Source organism: Amblyomma americanum, chromosome 8, assembly GCF_052857255.1.
Source record: "Amblyomma americanum isolate KBUSLIRL-KWMA chromosome 8, ASM5285725v1, whole genome shotgun sequence".
In the NCBI taxonomy this organism is placed as follows: Eukaryota; Metazoa; Arthropoda; class Arachnida; order Ixodida; family Ixodidae; genus Amblyomma; species Amblyomma americanum.
This window is the reverse complement of record NC_135504.1, coordinates 57,431,386-57,454,671: the sequence shown is the minus strand read 5'-3', so window position 1 is coordinate 57,454,671 and position 23,286 is coordinate 57,431,386. Positions and strand designations below refer to the sequence as shown.

At 44.1% G+C, this 23,286-nt stretch overlaps 1 protein-coding gene across 1 annotated transcript; it reads right to left on the bottom strand.

The window, feature by feature from the left end:
- Positions 1 to 16,390: 16,390 nt before the first annotated feature.
- LOC144100360 (uncharacterized) lies at positions 16,391 to 22,852 on the bottom strand. Its single transcript, XM_077633334.1, has 3 exons — positions 21,297 to 22,852; positions 20,377 to 20,637; positions 16,391 to 17,638 (listed from the first exon to the last, which is right to left on the bottom strand). Exons 1-3 carry the CDS (start codon positions 21,487 to 21,489, stop codon positions 17,010 to 17,012), a joined length of 1,083 nt encoding a protein of 360 aa, XP_077489460.1. The 5' UTR covers positions 21,490 to 22,852; the 3' UTR covers positions 16,391 to 17,009.
- Positions 22,853 to 23,286: the final 434 nt, after the last annotated feature.

Sequence of the window (23,286 nt, the reverse complement as noted above, 5' to 3'; positions counted from 1 at the left end):
ACCACAGTGGCAACTTCAGAAATGATGTACTCCTGTAATTTCGTAGTGTGTCAATGTTAATTGAACTGAATCGAAATATTAGTGCATCCCCTAAGTTGTCATTCTTCAGAGCATGCATTAGGGCAAGTCACAAGGCCTGTAAAGCAGATAAGTTTCCAAGCATCCAGGATAAAGTTTTTGAAGTCTTTCAGTGTATTGTAAGCAGCATGGAACACCGCTGCAGAGAAGTAAAACTGCCGGTGCTGTGCTATATAGTAATTTTTTAGACCTTCGCTCACCAAAAAAAATACCAACTTGACTAACTTGCCATAATTCTACGCCACTTGCTGTGACTGGCTTCTTTGGCAAAGGTTGCAAGTCACAAGGTGCGGTGCCTAGCTCGCCAACAAAGCAGCCCGCTTGGACCTGAGAACTGAGTTTTGGCCCTTGCTAGCTTGATATTAAATATCGCTGTACTGGCTATGTGTGTTAGTATTTTAAAGGCGCCGGTACAGCGCATGTAATAAGAGCAGACAGTGTAACAGTCGGGGTGTCGACTGTTGGGGCCCATGAAACTAGTCCGGGTTGTTTTTCTGCAGTACTGATGTAATTATGGAATATACAAGAACGCCATCTGCTAGAAATTTCTGTAGCTCTCCACTCTGATGTTCCTTATAGCCTGAGTTGCTTTCAGACGTCAAAACCCTTAACGCCAAACCAAACCATTTTTTACCATACACATAGGAATACTACACGTATCATACTTTTGGAAGCAACTAGTGTGCAGCATTTGATAGAATATACATGCAAACCGAAAATTTGTTGTCTCCACCCCTGCAGTGTGTCTTGGTTACTTTGAGCAGGAATTAGTATGTGAAAGTGCTTCTCAGGAAGCACATCTAAGACTGGTCCCTTATTCTGTGCATTTTTATGTGGCTTTTATGTTCAATCAGCAGTCAGATCACTAGCAAGTATGTTTATGTCGGCATTTCATGTCGGGTGAGCTCTGCATTTAAAACAGCATTAAAAGCATCTGTGCTGTGTGTTCATCTTCGGTTCATGTTGGGCATAGGAGTTATGTGCCAGTGGCTGCGTGGAATCGCCTGCTGGCATCGGCCAGCGACGCCACATTCTGCAAACAGTTGGCAGTGTGCCTGTGGGGCAACGAAATCCTTGTCCAGAGGAGCCTCACAGGTACGCTGTCAAATAATGCAATCTCTAATGGGATGACGAAAATACATCCACCGTTTTCCGCTCTAATGGTGGCTTCAGTGTCAGGTAAGCCATTCGTTCTTGTTTCATAGCTGCACGCATTTAGTCACTGTTACGGGTGACAATCGACCCCATTTTTGGAATGCGGCCCATTTGAGATTCTGTGAGTCTGACTAATATGACAGTGATGCCATTAATTATTTACAGACTTATGAGAGCCATTCCACACAATAAAGAGGACTTTACAGTGCAAGATCGTTAACTCGAACCTCAATAATTTGAATTCTCGGATAATCCGAACTACACTACTTGGTCTGGCCAAGCTGCATTGAGATCTGTGCATAAAAAATCCCGTTAATTCGAAACCGATTGAAAGCAATGAAGAAAACAAGTAATGTTTTATTTTGGTAGTAAACTGTGTTGTAAAGTGAATAACAGGAAGGAAAATTAGAAGCGTTCTCATTTTTTCAAATAATTTTGCTGTAGGGTAACTTCTTTTTTCATGAGGACGTGCTGGCAGTGGTATCGCGTGAACATGGCGGAATGCAAGAAAACAGCTGATTCTATGGCTAGTTCCCGATTTTTTGCGCGTCGTCTAAAATCAAGGTACTTTGCGGATGTCTGAAGTGCGCAGAAAAATCTGATTGAAGGCAGTGAATGCTACGGGCCTGCGGAGATCAACTTACAAGGAGCGCTGGGCTGGAAAATCGACGAAGACAACATATCGTGGTAAGTGTGTATTTGCTTATTATCGATGACAACAATGGCCCAAAGATGCTCTTCGGTAAACGTGTGGGATGTGTAGTTCTGTTTTTTGTTTGCTAAATACAAGACGACGGGGAAGTGTGACATATGGGGCGAAATAAAGTTGTATGGCTGCGTGATCGTCAGTTCATCGTGTGTAGGCGTGTAAGTAAGGAACCATCAAGGACGAGAAAAACGATTAGGCGCACTCTACCAACCGTCTTGCTCGTCCTTGCTGCTTCGTAACCTTGTATAGGTTGTTCCAATAGAGCTCACGTCTATGCTCTGCTGTGTGAACCCAAGTTATATATAGCGCACGTCCGCGTGAAGCCAAGCTGTACATTCCCCATTATTCCCTATTTCATTCCCTGACCTATACCTAGAAATGCTGGCGGAATTGGCAGGACATACCGTTATCATTTGAAACGACCATCCACCATGTCTGAGAAGACGACCGCACTTGTCTCGAAGGAACAATACCTGATAATGGTGGAGTTCATGGAGCAGCACCCGGCGCTCGCCCACGCTGCCTCACTCCTTTCCGGGGGCTACACGGCGGCTCGCAGGCGCGAGCTGTTAGTTAGTTATATTGATTTTAATGGCGCAAAAGCAACTATGGCTATGATGCGCCAAACACAAGGTTAGGTTTTTGTTAAATGTAACACTTTTTATACCTAGAGTTTGTTTAAAACATTGGCTTCATTAAGAAACTTAAAAATACTTTAAAGATCAAACAGTGCTTGATCACCTAAAAGCAACTTGGGGTGCAATGGGATGTATTCATTGTAGAGTGTTGTAAAATATTTTCTCAGTTGTTCCAGTTTTCTACATGAAATTAAAATGTGGTTTACAGTGAGTACATCGCCGCACATTTCGTAGAGAGGTTTGTCTTGTTTTGTCAGTAAAAAGTTGTGTGTAAGGTGTGTGTGCCCAATGCGTAGCCGACATAAAATAACTTCAGTAAAACGTTCTTGATGTCTACATGATTTCCATTCTCCTAAAACGGGTTTTATAGAATGCAGTTTGTTGTTTGCCTGTTCTTCCCATGCAGCCTGCCACTTAATTCTGAGTTTACTGTGCACTAATTTCAAAAAATCCCTGTGTGGTATGTTATCTTGTTTTATTTGATCAATTCGAGCTTGTGCTGCGCATGCATATGCTCTCTCATTACCGACAATTCCAACATGGCTGGGCACCCAGCAGAATATAATGTTATGTTTTTGTTTTTTTATTTTAATTATGTTATGTATGATGTTTCCTATGATGAGTTCAGCAGCGTTTCTACAGTGCAGCGCTTTGAGCATACTCAGTGAATCGGTGTAAATGACGCTATTTTTAATGTTTTCTTTTACTATTTGGTCTACGGCTACAAAGACTGCATAACTCTCGGCAGTAAAAACCGATGCATACTGTGGCAGTTGTATCATTTTTTCATTTTTGTCTTGAATTACTGCACATCCAACATGACTTTCTGTTTTTGACCCATCAGTGTAATATTCAGTGAAGGTGTCATATTTTTCTTGCAGTTCAAAGAATTCTTGTAGTATGAGCTGATGTGGCATTTCCTTTTTATGTAAGTGTGTCAGTGTGAAGTCGCACACTGAAGGCAGGTTGTACCATGGTGGTAAATTTTCATATTTTTGTGCAATATTCGGCAGGGCATCCAGTACTCCTAACTCTTCACATTTATCTTCAAAGCGCATTATTAGTGGCCGGATGGATTGTGGTTTATTGTTGAATAATCTTTTGGATGGGCACTTGGTAACAATGGGATGGCAGAGATGTTTAGGAAGAGAACGGGTTTTTAGGACATAAGCGCATGTCAGTGTGACTCTTCTATCCTCTAGTGCAGGCTCATTAGCTTCAATGTAAAGACTGTTTATCGGGGATGTTCTATATGCTCCAGTTGATAGTCGCAGACCAAGATTATGAACAGGGTCCAGTCGTTTCAAGTAGGATGCTCTTGCTGAACCGTATACTATGCACCCATAGTCCAGCTTGGAGCGTACCAGAGGGCGATAGATGTGTAAAAGGCATGTTCTATCGGACCCCCACCGTTTTCGCGAGAGCACCTTTAATACATTGAGGGCTTGGGACGCTTTCTTTATAAGGTTGTTAATGTGTGGTAGAAATGTGAGTTTCTTGTCAAAAGTGAGTCCTAAAAATTTATGTTCTGGTTTAATTGGTAGTGTGGCTTGATTCAAGTATAGGTTGGGATTGAATTGTAGGCCTCGTCGTAATGAGAACAGAACGGCTACTGTTTTTTGAGGAGAGAACTTGAACCCATTTATCTCTGCCCAAGCAGCTAGTTTATTTAGTGTGATTTGTATTTGTCTCTCGCAGGACAATATGCTGGAGGAGGTGCATTCTATCTGTAGGTCATCTACATAAACCGAATACATTATGGACTTGGGTATTACTTTGGTTAACGAATTCATTTTTACTACGAAGAGTGTCGTGCTTAGAATGCAACCTTGGGGTACGCCATTCTCTTGGGTGAAAGTCATGGAGAGAGTTGTTCCTAGGCGGACCCTAAATGTGCGGTTAGCCAGGAAGTCGTTCAAGCAGTTCAGCATCCTGCCTCGGATACCTAGCTCTGCTAGGTCGCGGAGGATACCGAACTTCCACGTGGTATCGTATGCCTTCTCCATGTCGAAGAAGACCCCGATACACTGCTGTTTGTGGATGAACGCTTCCCGTATGGTGTTCTCTAGGCGGACAAGGTGATCGGTGGTTGAGCATGCTTTTCTGAATCCACATTGATGTACATCTAATAGTTGCCGAGATTCGAGTACAAAGGTGAGTCTAATATTTATTACACTTTCAAAAGATTTAGCAATGCAGCTGGTGAGGGCTATTGGTCTGTAATTGTCAGGACTTGTTGGTGATTTTCCGGGTTTCAAAAAAGGTACTATTACTGCTTTCTTCCACTCCTCAGGTATTCTGCCAGTCATCCATATTTTATTGAAGAATTTTAACAGTGCCTGTACGGCTGTATCAGAGAGATGGGCAAGCATAGTGTAATGCACATTGTCTGGGCCTGGTGCTGTCTTTTTACCGGAAGATAATACTCTATTTAATTCCTGGAGTGTAATGGGCTGGTTGTAGTCTTCCTGCATGCCTGCTCCGAATGGAAGTTTTTGTTTTTCAGCTATAGCTTTGTGTTTCTGGAATGTGCTTGTGTAGTGGGATGATCTTGAGACTTCAGCAAAGTGCTCGCCCAATAAATTGGCCTGTTCTTCCAACGATGTTTGTGTACCGGGTGTTGTCAAAAGCGGAAGTGTGAAGGAAGTATGGTCACCAGTGAATTTACGAACTTTGTCCCACATTTTCTTTGATGGTATTGAACTATTTATAGCGGACACATATTTCTGCCAGGAGGTTTTCTCAGCATTCCTGCGCACGTACCGCGATCTCGCCTTGGCCCTTTTAAAAATGAGTAAGTTCTCTGCAGTGGGGTACCGGCGCAAGGTGCCCCATGCTTTATTTTGCTGTTTTTTTGCAAATGTACATTCTTCTGTCCACCATACTTTGTGTTTCTTCTGTACGAGTCCTGTTGTTTGTGGTATAGCGAGTGTTGCAGCAGATATAATGCATGTAGTAAATCTTTCATTAATTTCATCTATGCTGAGGTCTTCAGAAAATTCTTTATCTAGAGTGGCACATTCTGTAAAAAGTGACCAGTCGGCGAGGTGAAATTTCCAGCGCCGTGGTCTTGTGGGGATGACTGGAGTGGAAGACGAGAGCCTGATGACAGTGGGTAGGTGATCACTTCCCAGAGGATCATTTAAAACATCCTATTTAAAATCGGTAAAAAGAGACGGTGATGTGAAAGCTAGATCAAGGAAACTCATTTTTGCTGAGCTTGGGCAACAATATGTGGCCTTTCCTGTGTTTTAAAGACAGACATTATTCGAGAGTAGAAAATCTTCGATAATTTTGCCCCTAGAGTCACAGCGTTCGCTTCCCCAAAACGGGGAGTGAGCGTTAAAATCGCCAACTACAAGATATGGCTCCGGCAATTCATTGATCAGGCCTTCTAAATCTTGTATTGTTAATGTGGTGTGTGGGGGGAGATATAAAGAGCAAATTGTTATTGTTTTGTAGGTAACGACGCTAACTGCAACTGCCTCAAGTTTTGTGTAAAGTTTGATTTCTTGAGCAGGGACGCCGCTTTGAAGGACAATCGCGACGCCTCCCGAGAGTCGATTTGCCTGCTCGCGATCGCGTCTAAAAATGTTATAATGTTTAAGGATACGCACATGTTGTGGACCAAGATTGGTCTCCTGAAGACATAAAACTGTGGGTAGCATTGACCCTAAAATATGTGTTACGTCGCTGTAGTTCCGCATAATTGCTCTACAATTCCACTGAATTAAGAAAGCCATGTTAATTTTTGGGGTGAGAACGCTAAGGCGTTTACTTATGCTCAGGGCCCGTTATGAGGGGTCTGTCTTTTTTTCGCTCAAGAGAGCTGTTCCGCCGCTGCAAAGCGGGCGGACTGGGAGTTGTATCCATCACCTCGCCAGAGGTGCTGGAGGACCGCGCAGCCGCGGTTGTGTTAGTTTCAGGCCTCCCCTGACGGGGGGAAGTCCTGCGGGATGCCGACCCATGGACCGGCGCTCCCTGCTGTGAAAATGGCAGGGCAGCTTTCGCTGACCCTGCCTGGGGCGTGGATGGCCCTGCCATAGGCTCGGTGGAAGTGGCCTTGGCAGGTGCCGGAGTGCTGTGTGGTGCTACGCCCCTGCGCACCACATCAGCGAAGTTTGGTTTCGCTGTGAACGAGAATGTGTTGTTTAGTGCAAAACGCCTCCTGGCTTCTTTAAATGAAATGTTTTCTTTGGTCTTTATGGTGATAATTTCTTTCTCCTTTTTCCAGGACGGACACGCCCTGGAGTACGCAGCGTGGTCTCCTTCGCAATTTGCGCAGCGCAGTGCTGCGTCACATTCCTCTGAATTGTGGTCCTTAGAAGCGCATTTCGCACAGGTTTTGCGGCCGCGGCAACTCTGAGAGCCGTGCCCGAATCTCTGACAGTTGAAGCATCTGCGTGGGTTAGGAATGTAGTGCCTGACATTAACTTTAAGGTATCCGACTTCGATGGTTTCAGGTAATGTGCTTGTGCTGAATGTGAGTACGAGGTGTTTAGTATCTATTTCTTTGTTGTCTTTGCGGATTTTAATTCGATAGACATCTGTGACATTTTGGTCGCTGAGACCTTCTAGCATTTCTTTTTCTGTTAGATGAATGAAGTCGTTTTCTGAGATGACACCACGGACGGTATTGAGGGATCTGTGGGCTGTTATGGAGACTGGGATGTCTCCAATAGAGAGAATGTCTGAGATCTTGGAGTTTTGGGTATGGTCACGGATTTCTAGTAATAAGTCGCCACTGGCCATTTTCGATAGCTTATATCCGGGGCCCAGTGCATCTGTTAGGCACTTTGACACAAGAAAGGGTGATAGTATTCTTGCCTGTTTTCCTTCTACTGTACTATGTATGACATGGAACTTTGGAAAGGTTGTTTTCTTTTTCGGGAAAAAGTCTGTTGCTTCGTTCCGCCCTCTTTTCAGAGAGCGATCAGGTTTTGAAAGGGGGGGAGCCATAAAGAAAATTTAGTTATTCGGTCATGGTGCCAGCCACCCACCACGGAGTCCAACAAGGGGACGGGACAGGAACTTGAAAGCAAGTCCTGCCCACGCCAGCTGTACACCTTAACTATAACCAAATATGACTCAACTCAGGGTAGTTGGTCACACAAGGTTAACCCTCGCCGCCAGGAAAACAGGAAAAACCAAGAAGTGAGTAGGATATAGAAGAGTTGTGAGACAGAGATAGGAAAGTGAAAGATGGAGAGGAGGATAGGAAAAGGCGACTGCCGATTCCCCCCGGTCGGGTCAGGCCGGAGGTGCCGTCTGCAGGAAGCTGGGGCCAAAGTGGTGTGTTGCCTCTGCCAAGGGGCCTTAAGGGTCCAAACGCTCGGCATCGGCTCAGCCAGCAGGATCCCCTTTTCCCCGGACACGGCGATGCCACGCACGGCGAGGCGCGGGTGCTCGGGTCCGTGGTGATGCACAGTTCACCATCGTCCCCTTGCGGGGATGTCCCTGCGGATGCTCGGGAACCCGCGGTGACGCCACTCACCGTCGCGACGCCTGCAAGCTGCAGGCGCCCCCCTGCGGGGAATACAGCGCTGGGAATGCACCGTCGGCATAAAAGAACGCAAACAGTACGTAAACTCGTTGAAGTCATTTACCAACGCATTTTACAAACAGCGCAAGCAGCGCATGAACGCCATGCAGACTGCGATTTCGAATCTTGCATTTAACGCTTATTACCAGGTCGTTAAATACGTCCGCATTCGCGTTAATGCACACCCAGAAAACGAACAAGGATGCCTCGCACTACTTCAGTACAAAGGACGCGTTTTAGACGACGCCGTAGTGTGGAATTCTGGTGATGGGAATATAGATAAAAACGAATATGTTTTAAAGTGGAAATTGAATAATAATGAACGTTCATTGACACTGGATAAAGCGAACCGACTTTTATTCACAAATAACGCGAACGACCCCAACCTATTCACGATGAGTACAGCTCGCACTCAAGCGCTAAAAACGACGGGAAAGCGCAAGAAATGTGCGGATAAAAAGCCAGCAACAACAGCGACCGCGAGGAAAAAAAAGCGCACCGCATTTTCAGACAACGACGAGACAAATGTCGAAGGCCTGCTCAACCCCGAGTATTCTCAAATGGACATTGATTTTGCGACAAGGTTCCCCGCGTACGTGCGAATGCTTAAAAACGACAATTACGCCGAGATGTTGCGAACGTACGATACCCGATTTTGTTCCTGCGTGAACAATTTGGCGGAACCGTATAGGGAGTACAACACGTGCATGACCGAAATGATGAAAGAGCGAAATTTTGCCGTACATAATGCGATATTTCAACACTTTAATCAAGATCCGAGATTTTCTCCAACGATATACGTTTTGACCGCGATAATTTATCTCCAGGTTTTGATGAAATGTCCCGATATTCAAAAGCCAATAGCGTACATTTATGAATACGTGTTAAAGAGAAACCCCGAATTGTGCCGCAACGTAACGACCATCGTAGACGTGTTTGTCACGTGGTCCGAAAAGACGGAATACATGTACGCTGACATCGCGTCCAAAGATAGTTTCGTGCAGACGCTGAGACATGCGCTCCAAATACGACAGTGCCGTCGATGCACTGCCAATGTCCGTAAAGTACGTGGCACTGACCGACGAATTTTGGACGGGTTACACCCCGTTTAATTTCACTGCGGATACTTATGACAAGTCTATACTCGCAATACACGCCGACAATCCGGGTGCAGTAGTATTCAAAGATACGGACAACAGTGTCGTAATTGTCCCACCGTCTTTAAAATCTCTGCCCAAAACATTTCCAGACAGGCTCAAATTTTTTAATAAATTCGAATCCATACGCAGCGGAATCCAATTGCCCGCAGAAGACGAAGGAGAGCGCAGCAATGACGAAGAATGCGAAGATTTAAATATCTTGCGAGAAAAGCTTCGCAAGTCTAAACACATCATCGACACCATGCAGGCCGAATTGGCAAGGCATCGATCCGAACAGTTGTGTAAAATATGTATGACAAAACATGCCTGCATTCTGTATGCTCCGTGTGGACACGCGGCTTTGTGCGGCGAATGCTACGAAAAACCAAACGCGAAATGTTGCCTCTGTCGTCAGCCGCTATTATATGGACGACGCATATTTGCGTAATTGGTTTCTCGTTTAATATATACACAAAATATACCGTCACGACGTTATGTTTGCTATTACGTTATCCGGTTTCTGCGTAATCTTTTCCGTATTTTTATCACGTATTTACTGCTGTTATATCGAAGAGTTATTACTACCAATACACCCATCGGATATGGCTAACATATCGCCATTTGAGGTTGCCATTGGCGATTCGTTAGAAGTATCCGTATGTACTATACACGGCAGTACCTTAAAACTAACATGTGGAGAGGATAACACGTGGGTGTATCCACAGCAACATGTAATTTGCACTGGATGTTACGTTGACATAATTAACGACCGCATACCGCCATTTACGATAGTTCCCCCAAACACGTCGATTCCCGTTGATGCAATGAAATGCCTTAATAATGACGAGTATTTAATGGAAGTACAACCCAAACAAAATGTAGTATTTGACGTTACTAAGGCTCGTCCGTCTGTGTGTACACGCGAAGGTACGTGGTTACCTGCCTACAAGTGTATGTTTGCATGTCCTCCGATACATAAATAGCGTGATGCTCCATTTCAAATAAAATTACCACAGGGTATACAACACTTTTTGCCCGTTGGAATGCAGGCGCTGATTACTTGTGAAAATGATCAAGTACTCTCCGGCCCATCCGTGATAAAATGCATGCCAGATAAAAAATTGGGAGTTGTAGAATATAAAGTTGCGGACCTCGAGTACGAAAACTTGAGAATATCGCGCTATACGAGGAAACGAATGCGCGAAAATTTTGAAAATTTCACGAATAGTACCGCGTCTTGTGAGGACGGTATGACTGATATTGTGTATAAACCGTTTAATATGTCGCACATACAATGTCACGAGGAATGCCCCGTGTATGTACTGGGATTACCTATGCCACACGGGCGATTGGCGCGTAAAAGAAACCCAGTGTATAATTCAACGTTTTTGGATAACGTATACGACGTGGTCGTTCCACTGGACATGGACACGGACACTCCGACGATAGCTTGCGTAGCCGGTTGTTGGAACGTCACAACGCCATTACATTTTGACTATGTTTGCAATATACACACCATGCACAATGCAGATATGTACATATATAACACGTCAATGGAGAATGCTACCGACTTGACATTCCCCGATCCCGACATACCAGAATCGCAATTATACGTAAAACCGGGAACGGAGCTTACGATAGTGTGCAACGACGCTGTATTTCCAAACATTAGCGAAATGAGAATCAATCGCATTTCTTACACACGTGTAAGCGTACCGAAGTACCATTTTACAATGGCGCAAAAACCTAAACAGAGTGCACGTCTACGTTGTCAAGGGGCGGCTGGCGATTGGACTGACATAGATGCAAATATTAGAATGAAACATTGGCAAATATTGTGCGATACGTATCCGGTTTGTCGAGAAGGTGACGAGTCGTGAAATCCGACTGTGGTGTAGTGACTAGATATTTGCAATGTAAAAAAACTGGGTGGAACGATACTGCCGATTGCGGTTGTTCACCACCGCCGCGTCCAGTTGCCTACGCACGTATGATAAACACTGCAAGTAGAAATGAAAATGATTTTTTCACCGATATGTACTTTAATGAGATTGTTAGGTATACGTGCATACCAGAATCTGGCACGCAGACAACATGCGCGATAAAATGTGCTGGAATTTTGAACGATACCTGTCAAAATATGTATTGTGAAAAACCAAGCACCACACCCCCACCTACCACCACCACTATTGCAACCACTTCCACTCAGTTAACATCTGCAACACCACTTTCGACAATAATAACCCCCGCATCGCAACCTACCACCGCCGCGACTCCTCGCGATTCCACTAAGCATTCTTCAACCAGTGAAACATCGCGATCCTCGTCTTCTGCTCTGCCATCTTCCACACCCCCCATGCCCATGACATCCCATTCTAAAACCAGGTATCTTATGCGCACGTTCTCCACCCAACGTTTACCCACACGCATATTAACCAAACAACGCCATAATATATTGTCATCACACGCAGCGATAAAACCGATCCCCGCGAAGCGACGACATTATGACAAACAACGCGCGCTCCCCGACGCGCAAATCAGTGTGAATAATTCGTTAAAGAAACGGCGGGTGTTTGACGGTGTACATGCAGAGAATTCGACGCAGATTCACGGCGGCAATATTGCGATATTGGCGATTTCCGTAACGGGTGGAATAACCGCCATGTCCTTGGCAGTGTACTGCTCGTTAAGATAATACACAATCATTACTTAACATGTGTTCGAGGTGCAGCAGTGGCACTGATTCAGAACGAGCCTCGTTATATGCGGCCATAATTTGTTGTATCATGGTACTGATACTTGTAATCGTGTATATAATAACGCGATATCATATACTGGACAAAAACACACATTTGTCGCACGTAAGAGTGTAATATAATTTGTATATAGGTAAAACAATGATGCAAAATGACATGGAATACGATGCCGTAGTAGTGGACCAGGCAAACGCTCCACGTTGTATATTGATTCCAATAAACAATAATAACGAAAATTCGGATCACGTTCCAGAAGTGCTTTTTAACACGGTAAATTTATTGCACGTCGCGAAAAACATGAGACGTTTGAAAATTTTCGACGCCACAAATGATCGCGCCGTTTCTACTTACACATACAGGCTGTCTCCGACGATCACGACTCTGTTGGAAACTATATTGTACGACGCCAATAGCGCCTTGGATGTTTTGGACTTGCGCTTCTGTAAATGGAACGTGCTGATAAACACCCCGATTAAGCCATTTTTCGTCACGAAACACGTGCGAACGGTCGATTTGCGCAACTTCCCTATCGAAAAATCTCGTATGGATGGATATGTGCCTAGTATGAATTTATATGTGTGCGATATGTGGTAATACGAGATATGTGTTGAATATGTGCCACGTATAATGTAATACGTGCCACGTATAATGTAATATGTGTCACGTATACGGTATTACGTGTTCCCCCATACCACTCGTATGGCCAATATGTTTCTATCGTATCACTAGTATGGCAGATACGTGTCTGTTGTATCACTCGTATGGGCCAATATGTGTCTCCCGTATCACTTGTATGTGTTGATATGTGTCTCTCAGTCACTCGTATGGGTTGATACGTGTCTCCCAGTCACTCGTATGGGCCAATATGTGTCTCTTGTATCACTCGGATGTGTCTCAGTCACTCGATTGGGACGATGTGTCTTTGTTATGGGCCAATATGTGTCTCTCAATTATTTTTCAGCTCATATGTGTCTTTTATATGGCTCATATGAACCTAAATGCATTACATTTCATCTTGTCTGTCATGTGGATCGCAACTGAGCTCATAATTAATTCGACCCCGGGTGGTCAAAATCAGTTCCTCTACTGTGGTGTCTCTTATAGACAATGTGCAGCTCTGGGATGTTAAATCCCACTCACCACACCAATCCAAGTTGTACCAGCTAGCACAACATGTGTGAACAAGCATATGGCATTCTGGTACTGTGCTTTCAAAGCTACACACCAGCTCAAGTGCATACATTCCAAAAATGATTATTTAGAGAACTATCAGGAAATAAAGAACTATAATTAGGCTAAGGACACGACCTAAAAGATAACAGAAAATGAGGCCACAATACATTAGTCCATAGGATAAATGAATCAATTGAATTAATCATCCCTTATTACTGAAGTAGCCTCCAATTGCAAGGAACTGAATATACAGACACAAAAATTTGATACATATATCCTAAGCTTGAGAGGTGTGCTGAATAATTTGCCTCCTTGTCTGTAACGTGTTAAAAAGAATGAAAGATGTCAAAATAAAGCTTAACTGGGATGTCTTTTTGGAGGTGTAATTAATTTTTTGATATAGTCCCCCACTGACGCTGATGCTCTTACGCCATCGATGCACTATTGTTTACTTGCTGTCGGAGAAGAATGAGGCCAATGGCCCCTGTTGGGACCTGCATGGTCTTTATATGTTCTTTCAGTTACAGGAATAGCAAGAAGCCTCATGGCGCTAGTTCAGAACTATAGGTGGGTGAGGCAGTGCATCCCGAAACTGCAGCTTGTTCAACGCGGTGGTTTTGTCACCCGATTTGTCATTCCAAGCGTTGTCATGTTAAATGGTATTTTTTTAGGACAAACTTAAATTTAAGCAAAAGTGCACGCAATTCCTTCAGCATACTCAAATTCAAGAATGCCCGCAGTAGCCATCTTCTTAATGTGACAACCATCACAAATAAAATCATCCGCAAGTGCCATGAGCTCATGTGTGAAATGCAAGCACCAAGCTTCCACTGCGATTCTTGTTCCATACTCGACAAAGCTGGATCTTGCATGTGTACGGTCCCTACCCACTTTCTAACTGGAAACATCACACCCTGCCATAAAGAGGGCTCATTCGACAATAGATATTGATAACAGGAACACCTTCTTCCATCCAAAATATGGTTTCAGCACACTTTTCTAACCGTGCACTGATGCAGACCGACAGTTTCCTTGTGACTACTGCAACATCAGTGGTACCATGTGCAAAATGAAAACATGAAACTTTCTTTTCATTGTAACATCTTTCCTTTTTATTAGTTAATGAATGTGTTACACACCTGTGGCACACTGTTGCAAGCTGTAGCATCTTCCAAGGAGCATAACACTTCAGTATCGCCAGATTGACCAGCTATTACTGCGCACTTTAATAACACGAGGAATCTCCAATTTTGACTTCACACAGTACAGAAGGTGCCCCTAAAGTCATAGTTTTGTGGCTATGGCATTTGGCTGTATGGCACAAGGTCACAGCATTCAACTTCTTCCAGTGCAACTGCACTGTAGTGCAGGAAAAAAAAACGCGTCCTGTACGATATCAGCGCACATTAAAGAACTCCAGGTCGTCAAATTTCATCCGGAGCTCCCCATTACAGCATCTCTCATAACCCATGTGCAGCTTCGGAACATTAATCCCCACATGCCATGATCGAGGACCAAGACAAGCAAAGCACAATGGTGGGTCTAAAAATTATCCAGAAATCTATGATAATGTTCAAAACCGTCGTGAAAGCAAAAACAGTTCGTGATAGGCAGCAAACTATTTTAAGTGGTAAACTTATGAATTAACATGTTAAAATACACCACGCTAAGAACTAGTCACATATATACAAAGCTACTGGCCCGAGGGCCTCATAGGTTAAACACAGCTGCTTAGTGCAGGCAGTGACCACAGATCCAGTCCATGAGTGTGGAACAATGATAGCAGTCAGAATGGGGCACAGTGCATTGGACAGGCACACTTACGTCGTGAATAGCAGATTGCCAATATCCTTCAAGAGAAGAACTATAACGGTTGTATCTTACCCTTACCTATGGAGCAAAAATGTGAAAGCTAACAAAAACTGCTCAACTTAAACTGCAGACAGCACAGCAAGATATGGAAAATGGTAACTGCAACATTGTGAGCCAGGAAAGGAGCAAAGTGGCCAGATCATAGAATGAACACCAGTTAATGATATCCTAGCTGCCATTGATAAAGTGAATGAGGAAGGAGAGAGTGGCAGGGTGCGTGCCAATGTTTCAACAAGAGGATTTGTCCTAACCTCTAGTTGAAACATTGGCAAGCACCTTGAGGCTTTCCCCTCTCTTTTCACTTTGTGCCCCTCAAGACACCATCTGCCTGCCTTCTCTCCACCATTGCTGCCATTAAGTAGAAATGCGCAAGAGCAGGGCATGTATGCAAAGGCAAGATGACTTATGGCCCCTTAAAGGGGCTGTGAAAGGGGGTCTCAGCAAACATCCGATGTGCCCAGGATGCTAAAGGATGCTGCTTCACAAATAACCTCCAGTAAGATTTTTTTATATGCTTTTTGTGGAAGCTGAGTTATCTGTAGTCAACATTTGAATTTCCACGTCTTTGCACCTTTCCCTCCCCTGTCGTCACTTTTTAAACGCTGAAATGTTGGTGCTCCTCTGCCGGCCCTTCGGACTCGCACCCTATGCTGCCTGCTGACGCACACGAACCAACGCTAGCAGTCTGCTGCTGATGTAATGAGCACCACATGACGCAACAAGCGTGGATTCGGGCAAAAGCACAGCACCGCAGGTCACCGCTAGGTCACCGCTAGGTCACCGCTAGGCACAGAAGCTGGAGTTTTAAATATTGTGTTGTAAATTATCGGCTCGGTTCTGAGGTCTTGTATGCGGCATGAACGCTCGTTGGCCTGTACTCTACATAATGCGGGCATTTTATAGACAACCTCAAACACCCTTTTCAGGGACGCTTTAAGGTAACGGAGTGAATTCCAAGAGAAGGTAAGTGTAGCGGGGATTGCAAGAGTCAGGTGAGCGGATGAGGTTTGGAAGTCTGTGCGGATAAGGTGGCCATAGCTTGCACAGGACATGGTTAATTGCAGAGATATGGGAGAGACCTTTGCCCTGCAGTGAGTGAAGTTAAGCTGATGATGATGATTATGGCCCTACTATACAGTATTTTTCAAATTAATATTTTATTAACAATTTGATGGGTAAACAAGCGCTAGTGAAATGACAAATGCTTAAATGTGCACTAAAGAGGAATCTCAACTGGTCTTTTTACCGCGGCGACTATCTACACGTTCCGGGCACTATTAGAAACTTCGAATTATTGTCCTGTGCGGGCCACTTTCTTAATTTAAATTGGATTAAACCTCCCAGCTCTCGCCCTTTTTTGAACTCAACGCTGTAGGTAGGAGGAGTCAACCAACGCGTCTATAGTGGCGGCTTTGCATTCGCTTTTATTTAGTTTTTAGGAAATTTGTGTGAATAAATAGTTTCAGTCGCAGACAACATAGCCATAAATTAGGTCCATGGAAATAAAAATACGTGTGGACTCTTTTGATTTACGTATCACTCCGCCAATGACAGAGCGGCAAGCCGCCGCGGGGCTGGCTCCACGCGTTGGTTGACTCCTCCTACCTACAGCATTGAGTTCAAAAAAAGGCGGGAGCCAAGACATTTGATTTAAATTACGGAAAATGGGTGCACAGGACAATAATTCGAAGTTTCTAAGAATGCCCGGAGTGTGTAGAAAGAGTTCTCGCGGTAAAAAGACGAGTTCAAATATCTCTTTAGTGCACCTTTAACACTGCCTCCTAGTCTCGTTCAATGAGGTTTGAAATTTTGCAAACAATTTTCTTCATTGATGAATGTGACAAAAATGCAAGGCTTGGCTACTCCACTGAGATTCAGCGCAACCAGTGGGCATTCTAGAGAAAAAAACACTGCATTATGTGACCTGGCAAGTACAAATCGCAGTCTTCACAAACAAATTTTCCTGCAGAGCAAAACAACTTCACCATTGCTTGGGGACCCCTCATCAACTACCTCGAAAATTCTCTTAATAACGAAAAATTCGCCATCTTGAGACTCAATGACACTACTGTCACTTTTGGTGCCCCTTTGGTACTGCTGGCTATGCATCACAGTTCCCCTATCAAAAAATCTGAAATATTCTTGCACACGAGGAATGTTGTTGAGCATTAACTCCAGAGCAGCCCTTTCTGCTGGCAGAAGCAGAGGCACTTCCTTCGGCACTCCAAACATGCAGGCACCCTGCACATAGTGAGCCTTGCTCACGTTAGGGTAATGAAGAAATTCACTGCACAACTGCTGGCTCCTCAGTGGAATTGCGTTCAAAGAAAGAACAAGGTGCAGTTCCTGACTCATGATTGCCCGCTCCAAGATTTGATCAGGCACTCCATTTGCTGCCGTCACCAGTTTAACGATGTGGCCGTTCCCACTCTCGAATCCAAAGGCAGAATGGGCCCACAAGGGTCCGAAGTTACGGGCGGCTTGGGTTAGATGCGTCAGCTGGTGCACATTGAAGCTCATGCACCGCTCCCCGTATAGTGCTGCAGCTCGGCGCACGAAGCGTTGCAGGAGGCGATCTGAAAAAAAAGAAAGCTTTTTTACTTGTGGCATAGTCTTTCAATATATTTAATTATGCAGCTATGTGAACATTAGCCCACTACTCTAAAACTAAGATAATTCAGTACTGTTAACAAACCACTTTGACAAGAAGTTGCGCTACACCACCACTGAGGCAATGCACTTTGGAAGTTGTGGTACCCCAGGTGGTGACCATGTTGGCATTGTGTACACCCAAGAAGCACTATGGGCTGTGACTGCTGCACCTAACAGTATCCTGGATTCCTTGTTTTCTTGAAAAACGACAATTCCTCACAACAGCTAGCACAGAGCAGTTGTTACTACATGATGCAACGAGAAAGTGTGCAGCAACAAAGGTGTAGAAACGTGGAATAATTCCAGATAATTTGTCAAACATCAACCTTTGACAATACATAAGAGTGGTCTTCTAATAATGTGCCATTTACGGCGGAATATTGCCTATGCCTCATTTATTGTTTTCCGTGATAAAGAAAAGAAACAGAGCCAACAAGCGCCCGTCCTGTTTGTCTCCCTGCATCCGTGTCTGTTTAGCGCTATGTGGCAAGCAAGCTGGCATGTTCAGTCATCGAACAAATGTTCAGGCCAGTACAGAGAAAGCAGTGAGTCGCATGGTAAGTGCTCTGGCTGTTAAAATCATATGCTGTAACAAAAAAAATGCAGAAGCAATCCTCTCAAAAAATCACTTGAAATTTGCAAAGCTAATGACCACTGAACCCAAACATTAAACACTCAAAATCTTCCCGATTAAGCCCTTTCTCATTTCACACTGAAAAAAGGTTTGTCACAGCTGAAAACATCATAGCCCTTTTGTACTGCTCGCCTTTCTTGCTGGTCAGCCACGATTCACTTAGTGGATATATTTGAGTTTATAGCTGTAAGAATAAGAAACAGAAAAACAAGCACTTGACTCTTGTTTAAACAAAGAGGATGATGAAGACAGCAAGTTTGTGATATCTGCCTTTTTGATAAACCCCTCTGTGTTCTACATGCAAACAGGCTGCCAAATTAATTCTGGTTTGAAGTTTGCTACAAGTGGGCATAGTGGCATCCTACAAGTGAGGTGCTTGCTGTGTGAAATAGAGGTCACTGGCAGGTCCTTTTCATTCGCTGGCTAGCTTTGCCCAAAATGACGATTAATGTTTCATTGGCATGCAGAACACCGCTGCATACAGTTAGCATGTGCTCCTGTAAGAAAAACATTATTAGTATTACTAATGTAAACAATGAAAATGAACGAAACGCTGCTGTTTTGGTGCCATATTTTGTACTTCCAACTGGGCACTGCTCATGCAGTAAATTACAGCGGAGGCCTTATCATAAATGCTTCATTTTTGTTTCCTAAATGATTCATTTTTCTTGCGATTGTGTAGACAGTGCGCATGCACACAAACACACACACACACACACACACACACACACACACACACACACACACACACACACACACACACACACTACTACAAGGTACGGTCACTTTGGTTTGGTTTGTAGGGGTTTAACGTCCCAAAGCAACTCAGGCTATGAGAGACGCCGTAGTCAAGGGCTCCGGAAATTTCGACCACCTGGGGTTCTTTAACGTGCACTGGCATCGCACAGTACACGGGCCTCTAGAATTTCACCTCCATCGAAATTCGACCGCCACGGCCGGGATCGAACCGTCTTTCGGGCCGGCAGCCGAGCGCCATAACAACTCAGCCACCGCGGCGGCCCGTACGGTCACTTTGAGACATTATGTTCAGTGCCATCTAGCCTGTTAGTAGCATTGCATGCTTTTCTATGCTGTAGCAACACTACACTCTGGATTGTGTGAACTGAGAAACCGCAGGCCTAGGAAAGATTATATTTTTGCTAAGAAGACAGTTAACACCCTGTACCTTTCATTGTTAGAATAATTTTTTGGAGGCACTTTATTAAATATGGGTAACAATTTTTTTTTGCATGTTTCTTTGTAATGATGCATGAGACATTAGTATACATGAGTCACATTTTGGTACTCACAAACAATTCCTCAGTACTTTACAACTAAATTTCTTCTCATGCTGTTTTTGTTTTAACAACAATGGCTGCAATGTCAAAGGTCAGTATACGTCACATGAGGCATGAAAAAATTGCAATATAATGACTACTTCGTCATTTGAATTCAGTACAACACCAAAGCAAGCCTGTTTCAAGAACCGGAATGACAATGAATGAAGCAGCAGAGATAATACTGCAGTTTTCAAGCCTCATGTAGCCTATACTAACTTTTTGGGTGACAGCCATCGTTCTGGTGTTGAAACAGTAACAGCATGACACAAGAAATGCAATCATGAACTATTCATCAGTCATAGTTGGCAGATGTCACGTGCTGATCTATGTAATGCCTTACACATAATTAAAAAGAAAAATCATGCCATCAGAACTTGGTGTATATGCTGCTTTAACCCGCTAGCAGACTTGGGACGAGCCAGGCTTGTCATAAGCAGACTGTCATTTCTGGGTATTAAGAGTCCTGCTTGTGCATTTTCTGGCAATCTGTGTCTGCTTTATGGAAAGTAGGGCTCGTCCAAAGTATCTTTTTGGTTGCCACAAGAAGGAAGCAAAGGTACCAAAGGACCATTCCGGTACCACTGTAGAATAAATATCTATTAGAGGATTAATCCAGAGATCATATAAAATCTTAAGGTTGGAATGCAGAATAAAATAACTATGCTCCAGACAGAATATTTGGCCTCACCTGCATAACTGATGGCAGCAGATGAAAGTTGCTCTTGTAGAAGTATAAAAATTGCCTCGCAGAGAAGAGCAAAGTGCCTCAAAAATTGAGCAGGGAGAGTGTTCAGGCAACACGGCACACAGTAAAAAAGCAGACAGTTTCGCCACTCGTGTGCTTTCCAGAAGTGCCTCTCCTGGATTGTGCGAGGCAGACGGGTGACGTGATGTGATGGTCGAATGCCGGTGAGACGTTTGTTGAGGGCATTCACGGTACTTGGCCGTCCTGCAAATGCAATCATTATAAGTGACCCATCAGAAGTGCTATGCGAGAGTGCATAGTTTTTTCCTATAGTCGGACACAATTCAAGAAGACAGCGGCTTTTACCCATCAAAGGACCCCCTTCCAGCCAACGGCGTCGCCTGATTCTCATAACCTTGCTAGCGCGGCAATGCAGGGAGCAGCGCCACAATGAAAAGAGGAGTCTATCCCTGGACACAGTGGGAAGGGATTACCCCCTTTCGTCTGCCACTCCCTGCTTGGTCACATCAGCAGGGTCATGAGAATTGGCCGACTCCACTGGCTGGAAGGGTCCCTTTGACAGAGAAAAGCCGCTGCGTTCTTAAGTTGTATCCGTCTATAAGTGTTGTCCATAAATGCGTGAATGTATGCAGTCTGTTTCTCGGCACATGGGTAAATATGCATGCATGTCAACTATACCTTGTTACAGTACTATGCTCGTTTTGTACTGTCACTTCATTAGTGTCCATACTTTGCGCTCCTGTACCTTTTCTGAATATGTACCAATAAGCCTAGCTACAAGAACTGCTTAGTATGCATGTTATGTTAGGTGCAATTCTTGAAAGAGCAACAAAGCAGAGTTCCCCACACAGCCTTATGTCAGCTAGAAAACACGAAAACCCAGGTCATGAACAAATACTCACCTATGTAGTACTTCTCACGGCAGCTGGATGAATCAAACCAGTACTCTGTGAACTGCCTTGGCACACCAAGCAGCACACAGTGCATATATTCAACCGTATAGCACGACACAAGGTCAAGGTGCTTCAAGGACCACAAAGGTGATGGTCCTTTCAGGCCATTGACCGATGTCTTCTGCAGCATGGCAAGCTTCATATTCTTTCGGACACCCTTTGATGTCCTCTCCTCTGCTGGTGGCTGAGTGCTGGTATAAAGGCGCCGTCCTGAAAAAAAAAATTGGAAAATTGGTTTTCAAGGAAGGGAAATGGTGTAGTAATTGTCTCACATCTAGGCCAACACTGAAACCACTGCTTAAGAGAAGGAAGGAAGGTGGGAGCGAAAGAAGGAGAAAAAGAGGTACCGTAGTGGACGTCTCCAGAATAATTTCAACCACCTGGGGATCTTCACATGCACTGACATCGCACAACATATAGACGCCTTTTTGCATTTCGCCTCCATTGAAACGTGGCCACAGCAGCCGGGTTCGAACCTGGGAACTCCGACTCAGTAGTCGAGTGCCCTTCCTAAACTGCCATAATGATCACCTGAGATTAAGGCCAAAATCGTACAAAGAAAACATTAAAAAAATGAAATCCACCAAAAGGCTACAACAAAGCATAACATGTTTACTGTCCAGTAAGGTTCCCAAAGAGATTCTACTACAAAATGCACTATTTCTGTAGTACTGCCAAACTTTTCTACGATAAAAATGGCAATGCACCTGATACTCCAAAGTCAAATACTAGTGCTGCTGGCAAGACCTTGCCTATATATCTGCTGGACGTTTCAAAAGTGGATGTTGCATAATTTAAACTCAAATTGTTTTCTTTATTCCAAGCCATCTTTTAAAATGTTTGACGCCACGCCACGCACTCTGCACTAATAGTTTATGACGTGTAATGAACTTCTGGTGGTTTTCAGTTGGTTCAGTTCAACACTGCTGCTCAGTGAATTGTTTGCAAATAAAGAAAAGGAATCAATGTAAGCAAGAAAGCTTTAAGGTCATCATCACGGTGAAACATAGTCATGGCTGTAGGTTAAGCATCTTTTGAAGGACTCTTACTACAGTATACAAGAATGCGAAAGATCTTACGTAAAGAATGGGTGCCTCTCATGTTGAAACAAAAAGACAGCCTAGTACTCTTCTTAACTACACTCTTTCAGCAACAGGCGTAGGTTAAGTGCTGATGTAACCAATAAACTCTTACCCAGCTGTTCACTACCTTTGGACTACTAATTGCAGTCGAATACAACTGAAGAATGAGCAGCTTTTCCTTGTCAAACGACCCCCTTCCGGCCATGGCGTCCGCTGATTCTCATGAACCTGTTAGTGTGAATATGCAAGGAGGGGACTATCCCCTTTTATCTGCTGCTCCCTGCATTGTCACGCTAGCAAGCTCATGATAACTGCCCGATGCCACTGCTTGGAAGAGGGTCCTTTGACAGCGAAAATCCACTTTGTTTCTGAATTGTAACCAACTGAAGCTTACTAAGAGAGAGTCGTGTACTAACAGCAGAAGTGCCATCTCTTGTTTTGGTTGCCTTTAGCTGCCGAAAGGAAGCTGGTGTATGCCACCTCTTTAATGACAAAACAAACCAGTGCACAATGTTAATGGTGCTGCAGACCACTGCAAATAAATCTATCATAAACAACAGGTGCTATGATGTGACTGCAACTTCTTTGCTGACAAGGTGGCCAACAGGCCATGGCCTCGCTCTAAGACAAACTGCTGATTGGACATTACACCGCCCTCAAACAGTGCCTGCTTGTTGAGAAAAATCATCTAAAACAGCATATATGGTGACTCTGCATGCAGCTCAAGCAGGTAGGCAAGTGTAGCAATTGGCATCAACAACACCACTAGCTCTTGAACAGATCGCAGTACAGAACTTTGCTGCAAACTGGCCATGCGTCTGAAGTTCTACATAGATCGAAGGGCCATCATGAATGTT